General features: G+C 39.5%; 1 protein-coding gene across 1 annotated transcript in view; it reads right to left on the bottom strand.

The window, feature by feature from the left end:
* LOC145993743 (O-acyltransferase like protein-like) overlaps window positions 1-13,615 on the bottom strand; it is a 95,219-nt gene extending 81,604 nt beyond the window's left edge. Inside the window, exons 1-3 of the mRNA XM_083129494.1 lie at window positions 13,396-13,615; window positions 5,806-6,024; window positions 1,077-1,336 (exon numbers count right to left, since the gene is read on the bottom strand). Coding sequence (XP_082985620.1) covers window positions 1,077-1,336; window positions 5,806-6,024; window positions 13,396-13,615 — 699 coding nt within the window. The remainder of the gene's footprint in view (window positions 1-1,076; window positions 1,337-5,805; window positions 6,025-13,395) is intronic.
* Between the last annotated feature and the right edge of the window lie 1,822 nt (window positions 13,616-15,437).

Raw genomic sequence — 15,437 nt, 5'->3', positions numbered from 1 at the left:
AGAACATCAGGGCTCTGGCTATTGAGCACTATTCTTACATTCCGCTTCACTTCTTCATCTGTTTCGAAACGATAACCTTGCAATTCAGACATTAACACCGGAAAAAAATGGAAATCACTCGGTGCTAAATCGGGGCTGTATGGAGGGTGGGGCAGCCGTTCCCACCCCAATTCTTCAATTTTGTGTTGTGTTTACACTGCTGAATGGGGGCGAGCGTCATCGTCAAGAAGAATGACACCAGCTGACAGGAGACCTGGCCGCTTATGTCGAATTGCGTTTTTCAGTTTATCCAATGTTTGACAATAACGGTCAGCATTAATTGTTCTTCCTCGTTCCAAAGAGTCCATAAGCAGAACGCCCTTAGCATCCATGCTTCTGAATTCCTTATGACGCGAGCCCGCGTTTTCCGAAGAAGCATTTACTTTTCGCCCTTGAGCGCATGCGCCTTCACGTCTGATAACGAATCGATTGTTGTTCCTTGTAGACGAAGGATGGCGCTTGTCAACCATGTGCTTCTTTTTAATGGCATTGCTTTATACAATATTTCATAGCACAGGGAAACTTATATATTGAACGTCCCTAGTATAACCGTAGTCTCCTTTTCATTTGGGCGTACCTTTTATTTGCAATGATGGCGATCAAGGAAGCTCGGCAATGTCTGACAAGACATTCCGTAGATGTTTCTAGCTATTTCCTGTCTGGAAAGGTGATGGCTAAACATCTGCGATTTGGAGTTCTTTGTACTTTACATTTTCAAAGATTCTACAGATCGTTACGATATAGTGGTTCGGATCCCACATTAAACTGTAGGTCCATTCCCAATACCCTCGGCTTAAAAACTCGAAACTCAGATACCGTTTATGAAAATTGTGGCCTTGTCAAAAAAAAACTCCCAATTTTTTTCAGGGCACGCCCATGCTCTGATTAGCAGCTTTCTTTGCAGTTGCTGAACTAATGTCTAAAAGCAAATTACACAGGAACTGAGAGCAGTATATCCCACTATGCTCAGAGCGCCCAACCACACAATTTACTAAAGTGATGAATAAACAAAAGAAAGGAACACCTTCGGTACTTACGTCATCAATTTCTCCTCTTACGAACCCATAGGAATGAGCCAGTTCCACCACGTGACCAAGAGGTTCCTTTCCTTCCGCCGGCGTGGAGGTAGTGGCTACGTCCACATAACCCAGGCAGTACTTTCCCCGGATTATATAATCGTCGACATAATTTGAGAATCTGATGCGAGAGCTCACCCGGAGGCACTGGTCGAATTCTCCCAATTGATTCACATTTCCCCTCAGGATGCCCGAAGGAAGCTTGGCTGAGGAGTCGAACACTGGAAACAGAAAAGAAAGGTTACTGTTAAGCGTCGGCCACTACGGCGTTTCGAACTGCGTCACCCCGAACATATTATCACGTACAGATTGGTTTCCTCGTGCAAAGGCTTTTAAAATTATTAACAAGTATTAGTAGTTAACCTAGTTGATACAAATTTTAATGATTCACTTTTTAAAAATATATTTATTGTTCACACAACTGCGATTTGTAATCTATCTATCTTTATGCATGATAAAATATTCAACTGTAAATTTGAAAGTTTATTCCTTTGTGTCAGTGCTGTACCGTAGGCTGTATGTGTGCGTGCGTGCGTGTGTGTGTAGTACCATGGACGTCCGGAGGATTTTTCCCAGGGAGGGGCAAGGAAGGTATTCTTTTCCAGTGGGGCAAACAAGGCACTTTTTCTCCAAAAATAGTGTTGTTCCCTAAAAAAACATTGTTTAATTTGAATTTATGATGTTCACGCAACAATTAACACATATTATTGTGGTTAAAATGAAATTATATGTGTGAAATAAATACATAATTTTTGGTTGACTTTCATTTTCCAGGGGGATAATGAGAAAAGGAAAGAAAGAGAATTGAAGAGCCAGAGAGATAGAGAGAGAGAGAGAGAGAGAGAGAGAGAGGGAGGGGGAAAGAGAATTGAAGAGCCAAACAGAGAGAGGGAGAGACAGTGAGAAAAGGAAAGCAAGAGAATTGAAGAGCCAAACAGAAAGATGGATAAACAATGAGAAAAAGAAAGAAAGAGAATTGAAGAGCCAACCAGAGAGAGGGAGAGACAGTGAGAAAAGGAAAGAAAGAGAATTGAGGAGCGAAACAGAGAGAGGGAGAGACAATGAGAAATGGAAAGATAAGAGAAACAGGTTAGAGACAGATAAAGAAAGAGGAATAAAGAAATGAGACACACGACCACAGGTACAAATACACACATACACAGCGAGAGAGAGAGAGAGAGAGAGAGAGAGAGAGAGAGAGAGAGAGAGAGAGAAGAGGAACGAAGTAGTGAAGCGAGAGAGAAATCAAGAGAAAGAAAGAAATGTAGAAAAGAGACAGAAAGAAATAGTAAAAGATCGATAGAGCGAACACTTGAGAAGAAACAAACAGATAATGGGATGGAAAACGTAAGAAATAGAAGGTCAAGAAGAGATGAAGTAAACCCGAATAGATAGGTACTAAAACTGACAAAAGGTCCATAGCTAGAAAGAAGATACTGGGAAAGGAATGGACAAAAGAGTGACAATTAAAAAATATTCATTTAGTTTATTTCACTTCTCTTTGCCACTTTTGACTAACCTCGAAGATGATGATGAATGATGATAAGATGAAATGGACGCCAGAGCCTCGCTAGTCTGCAAAATGCAGTCCAGGCTGTACTATGGGGAAGGGAGGTTGACATTTAGGTCCAAAGGGCGAGTGTCCCCACATGACCAATCAATATGGCACCCATATGAATGCGCCTGTCCTCACGAAAAACATGGTTGTTTCCCGTTTTTGTAAATTTTAAAGGTAATATTCTGAATTTGACGGTAACTTCTAACAGTACCGAGGCCTTTACTAAGCGTAGAAAATGGTTATGAAACTCCACTTGCGGGCAGAAGCGTCCGTCGTGCCCCATTACCGACTCTAACTTGTTTGTCAGTTACACCATCTTCCCGGCAGATGGCCAAGGTATTTTCGTCCCTTCCCAGCTGATGGCTTGTGGAAGCTTTTGCCAAATTACGTGCATTGTCAGACGTTACAATATTGGGGGAAGATGTCACGTGAACATCGCAACAGGATGTTTCTGCAAATGGCGCCTTCGCTTTAGTGGCGGTTCTAGGACATCATAGCTTGTAGTTTCAAAGACATGGATATAGCCAAAAATCCAATATGCTGGTTTTTCTTGTATGTACGCATTGCTTGCATTGTAGAATTATTTTCCTGTAGTTTACGGTTATTACAAGCATAAGAAAACAGTTTTTTGTTGTGACGTTTCAGGAGAACACACGCTCCCTATATTACAACATTGTAACATTGACAACATCCATTATATAACGGATTATTTTTGTTTAAAAAAATGCTAACCATTGTTATAACTGTATCTTTAAACAAAATGAAACTAAATGTCTGATAAAGGGAGCGTGTGTATGCTTGTAATAACCGTAAACTACAGGAAAATAGTCCAATATGCTGACCAAGGCAGAATTTAAGGCCTTGGTCAGCATATTGGATTTTCGGTTAATGGTGTTAATCAATGGATATAGCATACGGTCATCATGAATGAAAATGGCAAAGAATTGAATCAAGTTGACGAAAGAAATGTGAATGAGAATCGGAGGCTTATTATGAAAATTTCACCTGGTTTACAGAAACAATTACATTTTTATAAATCTCCCGACCCTGTGGCCGAGTGGTTAGCACATCGCGCTGCGACGCCAAGGGTCCCGGGTTCGAATCCCGGTCGGACTTGGTTGTTTGTGAATGTCCATTCATCAATTTCATCATTTCATCACTCATCCCCATCTTCGCAAACTAAATCAATCAATCAATCAATTTTTATAAATCGATCTAGATCAATTAGATATATAATGGAAATGTAACATTAATACAGGCATGCGAGTAAACAAAATAAGAATTCCAGCAACTTCAAATTTTCTGCAAATTTCTATATCCATAACACAATTTTCCTTCTTATCTAAAATTTGGCCTGAATTTTCCTTTACCTACTGAATTGTTGATAAAATTGTTTAAATCAGCACGCGAGAAGGTAACTTCAATTATACTGAAACTGTATTAAATAATTTTAACATTTCGAACAGGACTCATTCTCCGAGGAACCATCAACACTATGCAAGCCCGGGTACCTGGTGAGCCGTAATCGTCCATTTTCATGCGTCTTACATAGCTTGAATTTCCGGAGAAATTGTATTTGTATCAACGTATCCAAGTAATTAATGAATTGCACTCACGAATGAAAACCCTTTCTACTTAAGTTACGAAAATTAAGGTATTAAGTTTCAATTCATTGTTACAATTCGTTAATTTCTTGAATGTATAATATGCATCCGATTCTATTGTTTTTATTCTTTGTAGAATTCATACGACTTTATGTGTCATATTATTCTTCTTGTCTCAAGAATTCAAACCTGATAAGCCTCCTGCGATATGGAAACTCCTCTAATGGATACAATAAATACGTGTGTGAATAAATACTAATATATTGTAAATTATACCACATGTCAGCATCTTTACAGAAGTAGTAAGATTCACTTCAGTTCATGATTTAGTACATACATGCTATTATTGCCCTCTAGAATGCACCACATCATGTTGTTTCATCAGGATATTTATTTATTTATTTATATCGTCTTTGTATACATGGCGAAGTTAAGGGTTTAATTAATACATTTTCTTACACTAAACCATCTTCTTACCTCTGTTGACAAATAAAATGTAAAAGAAATAAATAAATGAATTTAAAAGGAATACAACAAAAAAATATACTGTTTATAAACGTAAAGACAGGCACATCCCCACCTTTTCACACACGTAAACAAAAAGTCAGTACAGTAAAACCTCGTTAATCCGGACTAATGGGGGATAAGTTGACCGGTTTGACGAAAGTCCGGATTAATTGAAATAACCAAGAACAATAGAAAGTGCATTGAAACTCCGTTTATAGCAACAAAACATGTTTATTATGGTGTATTTAAAGAGCATAGGCCTAAACACACTATACAGTACAGTACAAAGTCTGCGGGAAACAGAATTTCATCAGTGGTTGACTGCCTTTTCTTTGGGAAGTTCTCTTGTTGACTTCTAGCCACATTTAAAACCTTGCTTTTTAAGTCCGGCTTATCGGGGTCCGCATTAACGAGGTTTTACTGTACAGTTTATATTACACACACCTTCTCGTTCTTCCGCATACACACACACACCCACAGGCACAGACACAGACACAGACACACATGATATTGGACACGACTATTAAAATAAAGCTTTAAAAATAAGATTTATTTCTCACTTTTCCTTTTTAACATTTCAAATTTGGATGTTTTAAAATTTAATACTCTTTTCCATTTTGGTCACACGATATGGTGAGAGCTAGAGGGAGCAACAATAGTTAAGTACTAAATCCAAAGGCGTAACTTGGCAGGGTCAAGGGGGTCACTTGCTCCCACCCCCAAAATTTTCAGGTTTATTACTTTTATTAATTTTTGTGATTTTGCAAATGTAACAGTTATTTATTTTTTTTAAAAAAATCATGGATGCTATTTTTTGGGTGGATGGGAAGCTTGAAGTTTGAAGCTGCCCCCAAAAGTTAAGCCCCAAGTTCGATTTTGCTCCTCCAAAATTAGGTCCCAAGTTACGCCCATGACTAAATCCAGTTAGTATCTTTAGTAATTCTTTAAAATCATCATCACAACACCACACCGTGAAAAACACAATAAAGTATAAGATAGCCTAAAGTTTGGTCAAACTTACTTTGCACAGCCCAGAACTTATAGTTCTTAAGGTCATGCATAAATAGTTCGTAGTCTCTCCGGCAGATAGCGTTGGAAGACTTGTGTAACGAAGGAATGAAGTTTTGAAATATGGTAAATATATCTTCATATCTTCTGGTGTCGTCCTGTGTCTCTTTGTCCAGATTACGAGTTGAATTCAAGTCTTCATCTGGATTGGAGTGGATATCATTTTCAGCTTCTGCAAATGAAAAAGATAAAAGGTGTGCCAAACGTGTTGATTGCAGTGGATTCGTAATCTCGTCACCAAACGTTCCGGGTTCAAATACCGACTTGGTCAGGCCGTTCCGTTCTGTGTGCATGTTCATTTATAAAATACAACTGACTATCACAAAATTCTCATCACCGCGTTTAGCTGAAAGAGACAGAAATATGGAAATAAGATTACCTGCAGGGTATTTGTGTTTGAGTTTTTGTTTTAAGGCCACTTTATGCACAACCAGGGTAATCGGGACTGGACCTCAGTTTAAAGTGAGATCAGAAGTACTATGTCGCTTCATCGGGTATCGAACCCAGGACTTGTTGATTAAAGGGCAACGACGTTACTACTACGTTAGTGTGTGGGGGGTGGTTTGGGAGTCTGCCTGTATGTGTGTGTACCTATCTTCAACCTTTTGCCGGCCCCCGTGGTGTAGTGGTTAACACATCGCGCTACGACGCCAGGGGTTCCGGGTTCGAATCCCGGCAAGTGGCACAAGAGGCGAAGTAAAATAAAGCAAATCAATCGGTTAATCAACTTTGTTTGATCGCATGGTGCTAGGTATTTCACTGGATATTTCAAGAAGGTTTGTTGAATGTCCAGTAATACATAAATTCTAATGTTTGGTTGATTTGGTGTTTTAAGTCCTCTTTATGAACAGTAAGGCTAATCTGGACTGGACCTACAGTTTTAAGTGGAATCCGAACCACTATGTGCCTCCACCGGGTATCGAACCCGGGACCCCTTCATTACAAGGCGACTACGCTGCGCCATCGGGGATTAAATTCTGATGGATTCTATTATGTAACGTAACAGGATCGGAATCCTTTCTCTCGAACAATTTAAATTCGATCCAAGTTACGTATTCTTTCCATTTCAATACCGAACTTGGACCGTATATAAATGGAGATAACTTAAAGATAGAAAATGTTCTTTAATGTCCTGAACCCTCATTTTCTCTCATGAGGCGGGATTGAATTTATTTACAATTCCAACACGAGAACGAGTCTCGAGATTTTACACCGACCGAGAACGAGACATGATTCCCCATTCACGAGACGAGACGGTGCCAAACTTTGTCCACCCAAATGTAAACCCCTTCAGTGGGACAGCCGTAACAAGGCGTGTGATTTCAGGCAAGGCAGCCTTATCACAATCTTTGCAAATGGTGCTACCACGCTGGGCATTCCGCTTTACACCATAGCAATGGGATAATGCCCACAGGAACCATGTAATTACATCGTATTAGGGCTTACATAACGGATAGAAAGTTCTCGAAGTGTCTTGATTAGTGTGAAACTTGACAGCGACTTAACGAACTCATTTTTTTGACAATGGTAATCTTCATTTGCCATTGCCATTTCAGATTGAAGGAGGTGTTAGTTCTACTGTCTTGAACCTCTGTGCACATCGCTTCGGTAATCAAGATGTATTTTTGTTGATCTAAATTTGTCGAGCTTGTAAATTACAAATTGGAATGAATTTGAGGAGACTAGTAGCCAGTGGCGAACAGTTCTATCAAAAGGAGGGCTGAAAAACACCCAACAAACACCCACCCTTCATATTTCAAGTATATATGAGGCGTTGCGGTTACGAAGGGCGAACTCAACAAACGAACATTGTGAGGGAAATGCGTTTCAAATTGTCAAGCACAGTTCGAACTCCACAAAAACTTGGTAACAGTAGATCGGAATGTTTAATGCGTGATTTCCAAAGTTTTTTGTGGAGTTCGCACTGTGCCTGACAACTTGAAACGCATTTCCCTCACAATGTTCGTTTGTCGAGTTCGCCCTTGGTATCCGCAACGCGTCATATGTATGATACTTTATCCTTCTTTTCATTCGCATTATGTTGACAGATGTGTTCAATATCAGCTGATCACCCACCCTTAGGCAGAGGTAGTGCTATACCTGTGTATATGAAATGTTCGCCACTGCGAGCAGCAATTGAACCCAGAGGGTTTATTCATCTGGGGTTTAGGGGTGTAAGGTCGTATTTTGGGTGTGTAACGGCAAATGTAGACCCAAAATTACTACAACTTTGACCTTTGTGAAATTTTAATGCGGGGGGAGGGGTGTTAGGGGGTGTTGGGATGTGTGGATAAATCACTCGATTCAAATGGTCTGTGGATATTTCGCATATTTAGTGGTCCATCCTGCATACAGTAGAGATATGTATGGGTCATTCCATGGTCAAGTCAAGTAGGAGTTGACCCTCATAGTCACCGATTTTGATGATATTTTATACAGAGCTTCGTTTTGCTCCAAACCCGACACCTGTGAAAGGATTTTCCTCTACTCTGATTATTACGTATTATATTATGAGGGTTGTTCAAAAAGTAATTTTTCCGAAACAGGCATTTTCAATCACGTATATCTCTGGAACGAATGAAGATGCAGAAGCGTGCTTGAGCTTGTTGTCAAGAGGAAAGACGGTAGCACATTATGAGATGATTAAATGTTGAAACTTAGTAAAATTTAAACACTTCGTTCAAATTTCAAGTTTGAACAGCTCAAAACAACCCCCCCCCCACAATCGATTTTTCTCATTTTTGGATATTTTTAAACTTCCATGCTTCCTTTCTATACTGATAAAGTCTTATCGTTGTGTTTTTCGATATAAGGAAGAAAAATGAAATTTGTCCTGCACAAGCAACGAACTGAACCGCAATGCTGAGACTTTTTATTCGTGTCGCGCTAAATAATGTATGTACTTACTGTGCAGGGACAAGACGATATTCCATTTGATTGTTGACTTATTTATATCCTGTTATTACTATTATGTAAGTTTATACGGTATTCAAACCAGGGTCTTCTGCATTGTAGCCAAATGCTCTGCTCTACCAACTTTTTTATTTTTTAAAGGAAAACCCCTATGTGGTAGTATCTCCCGACAAACACAAACATCCATGTCCTAGCCGGGATTCGAACCCGGAACCCCTGACTTTGTAGCGCGCTGTGCTAACCACTCCACCACGGAGGCCGACATCAACTGAGCTACCGCGGCTCTTTATAGGTTCCGGATGGAATATTCGTCAACTCAAAATATGTGGGATCCCACTTTAAACTGTAGGTCCAGTCCCAATTAGCCTTACTGTGCATAAAGTGAACTTGAAACACAAAATCAATTAATCAATCAATCGAAATGTGTGGATCTAATTAAGACAAGCTTTGCAATAGCCCTTCAGGCAAATCTCCCCCCCCCCCAGCAAAAATGAAATAAAGTGAACAGAGGAATAGTCCATAACAACTGTCATTATTCCAAAACAGAAGGAACTACTAATCCGAGAATAAACTACAACGACGTTACATAACGGAAGGGAAAAAAAACAGAAATGATTAATTCTAAATATGTTAAATGCACGATCGTAGTTTTAAGCACACATATTTCGCATGATTGCGAAGAAGAAGGCGTATCAGAGTTGCATAACGATAATTTCCAGAACGATACAAAGTGCGTTCCAGATTCTCGCACCACCAACACACACTCTTTCATGCCGGATTAGCACAGTTTTCATGCATACTGGTTCGATTCATGCTGTCCACATTTTCCACAGTACAGATTCGGACGGTAACTTCCATAGCATTTTTTGCATGCTAGAAGTACACTCACGATCAAAAGTGGGTTGCAGCTTAGATATGAAATATTTACGCTCAACCTTTAGGGTTAGGCAACCGGAAATACAGATATCAATGAGACCGCAAGGGAATACAGTCGTAAACAGCATTCATTCCCACGAGATTCGGACGCAGGACTACTGGCGTCGTAACGCGCTGTGCTAACCACTTCTCCACGGAGGTCGGCTGCAATGCATTATACAGGGTGGTGCAAAAAAGGTAACCGAAATTCCGAAACATGTACTAACTTCGGTTACCTTTCCTTGCACCACTCTGTATCTTGAGGCATGGATATTTCGTTTTTGACGGAAAATGGAAATGTGAAATACCCACTGTAGTAATGGTTGATTTTTCATGTTTCTGTAATGTGTGAGGTTCATTTTCTTGTCACGAAATTATGCGAAATGAACTGCTAGATTTAGAGTTTATTTACCGACGCGATTTTTTTTGAAGTCTTGTCCTGTGACATGCAAATCACGGGCAATTGATTAATATTGCTGTAAATATTTGAGATGTAAAAAATGACTCCTTTACACGGGAATAATCTCTGACAACAAACGGAGAAGCGAAATTTGTGTAAATACGAACGTTTGTAGTTCAAAATCAAATTTAAGCTTATGTTCTCTATTTCTAGCACCGAAATACCATTGTATGTACCACTTTTGATTCAGAAATATGCCAAGTTCTTGTATTGAAATCTTGATATTTTATTTACAATAAATACGTGGCTCTAATTATATAAAACCAATATGGTATGCTTAAAACAAAACACTGCCACATCCAAGGAGCAAAAGCGTTACCGCTACGCCATCTGTTGAACCACAGACAAATGAATTCTAGTTCTAATACTCTCTGGTTGAACTCAACCTGTATTCTGGCATCTAAATTTAGCCGTGACAGAACCTGAACACGTATATCTTTATCTGTGCTCTGAATAATTGGAAAATTCCCGATCGCATCCAAGTTGTGTAAGTGGTCTCGGGTGACATAGAGCAACTTGTTGTAGGTCCACGGAAAGCACAAAGCTCCAGAAGCTTCTTACGTCACGGACTTCCAGTGGCACCCGAAGGCAGGCAAACCTTGAAAAGCGGGTTCCGCATTCATGCTTTCCAGGGGTGTCGAAACACACAGTATAATAACACGAGCAGAAAAATATCCTGTAAGCAAGCGGCCAAATATTATGGCCAACTTTCACGTATCGCCAGAGAATTACTTACATAATGCGGTGTTTACGGTTTCAGTGGCGGCAAGTTATTTTATTTTCTTATTTTGAGTTTTTCGCAGGAAAGTGGCCTTAATGGCATATACTTGTCGCTTTTCAATGTGGGTGCGTGCAGCCGACCTCTCTGTCGGAGTGGTTAGCACACGCTACGACGCCAATTGAGCTTTCGTCAGTTTCATGTTATCAGCACTCATCTTCATCAGTAGCATCTGTCATCATTTTCGTGGACATGCTTCTTATTAATAACCAGTGTTCGAATTATCGGGGGGGGGGGGGAGTCGGCCCCCCCAAAAAATATCTCCGGCAAAATAAAATTATTTTTATCCCTACCATGAATGTTTCTATCCCCCTCAACGAAAATGGATTTGAAAGCATATAGAATACCATTTCTTAACCATATAACAATCACAATTGAAAAATCATTCGCGTCCATTACTGGCCCAGTCATCAAGGATATCCCTGCCGAAAAGTATGGAGCCTTGTGGAAACACTTTTAAGCCTTGTATCCATGTTAATAAAACTATAAATGCTTTCCAAGGCAAAATTTATTGTATACAAATTATACACTAACACGTAACGTTTCCACCCTCAAACAGGGTCTTCTGCAGACGAAGATTCCCAATGAGTTTGTGAATCTTCTTCTGAATACCCTGTTAGAGGGTGGAAACGGTACGTTTTTAGTGAGTATTTTTTATACAATAAATTTTGCCTTGGCCAGCATTTTAATGTTTTATTAGCCTTGTGGACTAAATTAAGACACCATTCTGTAAGTTAACAACTCATAGAGCCGAGACAACAGCAGGCTGTTTTCCACTAGAGTTTTAATGGCATAGTGCTGATATATTACAGGTATTAAAGTGTTCACAAGAAACGTGTAGGTAGGTTTGATGGACGTTAAGTTAACAGAAATTTGGTCAAATGAATTGATTGATTGCTTGAACTGTCGTATTGACTTCACGTTATGCACAGAAAGGCTAATCGGGACTGGACCTACAGTTTAAAGTGGGATCCGAACCACTATGTGCCTCCACCGGGAATCGAACCCGAGACCCCTTGATTACAAGGCGATGACACTACCACTGCGGCATCGTTTCCGGTGTTATAAGTTCGATAGCTTGTGTAGGAGTTTGTGCTTTCTTAGAATGTAAATAAACTGTTTCTAAATTACTTCTAAATGTTATCATGAGATTTAATGACCTAACCAATGTTCTAAGCTACTTGAACAGCAAGGCAATAGTTTAATTTACTGACTGGTAACATATATACACATTTCCATACCCAAAAGAACCTCCTTCTCAAAATAAAATCACAAATACGTCACTGAATGGGCAAAGCAAAAAGCTTAATTCGCAAAGTGTCAATAACTGTACAAATCACTAACAACTGTTAATATATTCAGGGCCAAACCTCTTATGGGTAATTCCATTTTGACACTTGTGACATTCAGACAAATTTACATTATTCTTTAATTATTTTCTTAGCACCTTGCCTAACTCTATCAATTCATGTAATTTCATTTTCCTTGATGAAAGTTATTTAATTTAAGAAGATTTCTCCCCCATGTCAATCCTCAGCTGCAGAAAATATTCTTTTTTAATTGTGACGGGTGTGGCACTTATGAGACTTGACTTTCTGACCTTCCTCAGTCTTTCAGGAAACTCTGTGAAATATATGGGTTTACTGAAACAATTTCATTTTATTTTCACAAAGCAAACTTTACTCGACATTTAGATGCTTTTACTACATACTTTCTTTGTAAACATTTTTTGCCTGTGACACCATCACATTATTTACTTTGTAGGATTACGGAACAATGCAATGGGTATGAAAATTATCATAGATAGATTCTTCAAATTAAGTAAGTAATATTTCAGAGCTTAATATATAGAAATAATAAATGAGACAATTAATACGAAATTAGAATTAATTTAGCCGGCCACCGTGGCTGAGTGGTTAGCACATCGCGCTACAACGCCAGGAGTCCCGGGTTCGAATCCTGGCCTGGGCATGGATGTTTGTGAGTGTCCATTCATCAATTTAATCATATCATCACTCATCCTCATCTTCGCAAATTAGCCAAAAAGTAGCAGAAGAAGCGAAGTAAAATAAAGCAAAAAAATCAATTAGAATTAATTTAGTTTTCTTATGGTAAAGAAACTAAATTAAGTGGAAACATCACAAGTAAAGTTCCACTTCTACCATAAAAAGTAATAGGTTTGAAACAATATGTTATTTAAAAGCCATGAAACTCATGTTTGTATTAATAATTTCGAATTCTGCATACTTTTCCCTTAAATTTCACATATAATAAGTGATACTTTCAATGAAAATAAAATTAACCATGTTTGTCCACTTTCACATGGAATGGCTCTTATCAATGACTATATGAATCGATAGCAACCGTTATATTCATCTAATACTCATCACCGCCGCGAGTAGCCAGTTGTGGTAGAAAACCGACGTAAAATAAACCAAGTGTTAACACATTAATATATCTAGGCAAATGCTACTCACTGCATCCATATCCGCTGTTCTCGCAGCCAAGTTCTTCGCTCATCATCGCATCATCCTGCATCTCGACAGTCGACGATGCATCACAGTCACCCTCTCTAACCTTCTGATGTTGAACGCGACGGTCTGCATCCTGACCGTCCACTCTGACCACGAAAAATATAGCATAGCATGCAATGATCTGCCCGGGTTTCAAACCGGCAACCTTAAAGGCGATCTTCATCCCGACCACTCGACGCACCAAGTGCACTATAGTAGGTGGCGCCGTCCGACATGATGTCTGCGTGTCACCTGGGATGAATCGCGAAGAATTTGGCACTCGGTCCTGTTTATATTTGGAAGAGGACGGACGAGCTTCTTAGAAGCAACGGGTCGGACTGTTGTGCGTGTCATAGCCGCGAATAGGTGCCAAGTTTTTGTTGCAAGCGGTGGAAATGGCCAAAAGTTAATGCCCAGGCAGGTGCGGTTGCGAAAGATCATTGCTCCACAGGGTCCAAATAGATTTCTTAGAATATTAGTAATGTATGAATGCAGCGGCAGCTCAAAGGGTAGAGCCGCCGTGTCATGTCACTACCCTCAGAAGAAACGCATACCTCGCCAAGTATTGTTAAATGAATACAGTTTACAGACAAGGAGATTCGAACCTTGCAATCGGTCAAGTTGCCGTGACGTGACGACCGCCCCAACCTTCTCACTGCAACACCAGCTGTTTCGTTCGTACCCTCGCGAAGCAACAGTCCGTGCCGCCGAAGAGCTGGCCTAACCCATGGACCTAACCAAGTTGACACACGTGCAGAGGATTGAAGAAGGAACATTTCCACCATGAACCGAGAACAAAGTGGCAGGGGGGGGGGGTTTAGCTCATAAGAAACCGTGCCCGTTTTCGCCTGGCACGGCGAGGGAACTGTCGCAGTGTTGACACAGTTGCCACCTTCAGAGAAAAGTCGCTAAATACGACTGATTTGTAAGACGGGAAGTAATTTCTGCCTACTTTTGGAGAAACGAACCTTCTATTTTTCAAAAGTTAAATGAACATTTTTTTATAATAGATAGATGCACCAAGAGGGTTCCAGACTTTTTTTAAAATATAAAAGTAAAAAATCCTATGATGATGCGAGTTTCCTTTGGCATTTCGACAATTTCGTTTCATAACAAAGATATTTTCGACATCCAGTTAGAATACATGTGCATGGGGGAGGAGAAGGTGATAGGATTTGTTTTTCCTTTCCTCTTGTAATTGTTATATTTTTAGGGAAGTGTCCTGTAGTGTATAAACATAGGTTAGTGAGTGAAGATGAATCGGATTAGTACGTTATTACTTAAACACACGTTGTATTCCACGTTACCAAACGAGGATAAACATCTTGGCCAATGACGCAACCTCAAGGAGGGGGCGGGAGGAGGGACATTGCGGAGTTTTCTTTTTTTCGATTTCTTGATCACGTTGGCACTACCCATCATAGTTAGTTGCCGCCGGTCGCCACTGTATGAATGTATTCATTAATTTGACTACATATAGCATTAGCAAAATGTAATACCCCAAGATGGATTTAAGATTTATATGGCCTATAAATTTGTCCAATTATTCTGCCCTCAAAATATTCAGATATTTTAAAAAGAATATGAACTAAAGTTATTAATAAGCTATAGCATTATAGTACTCCAGTTGTGGAAAGAAAAAGTTATTCTGGTTCAAGAGGGGATGCGATGTTCTCTCTGTTTCAATGGTCGTGGCTGCTAAGATTATATTCTCACTTTCTTCCTTTCTATCTTTCACTGCTTCTACCTTTCTTCTCCTTCCTATGTTCTTTCTTCTTCTGTTCTTCCTTTCTTATTCTGTTCTCCATAGAAATCTTACATTCTATCACTCTTTCTTTGTCTATTTCTCTGTTGCTTTCTTCGTCTATGTCTCTTGTTAAACCATTCTTACTTTTCTCCTCTGGTAATTTGTTTTTCTTTCTCTCTGTTTCTCTCTCTTTATGTTGTTGTCCCACTCTTTCCTATTCTATTTCTCTATGTATTTCTGTCTTTTTCTATCTCACTCT

This window comes from Lepisma saccharinum, chromosome 10, assembly GCF_977018435.1.
Source record: "Lepisma saccharinum chromosome 10, izLepSacc3.1, whole genome shotgun sequence".
Lineage (NCBI taxonomy): Eukaryota > Metazoa > Arthropoda > Insecta > Zygentoma > Lepismatidae > Lepisma > Lepisma saccharinum.
Note: the sequence above shows the minus strand (reverse complement) of the source record. Positions and strands in the feature narration are given on the sequence as shown.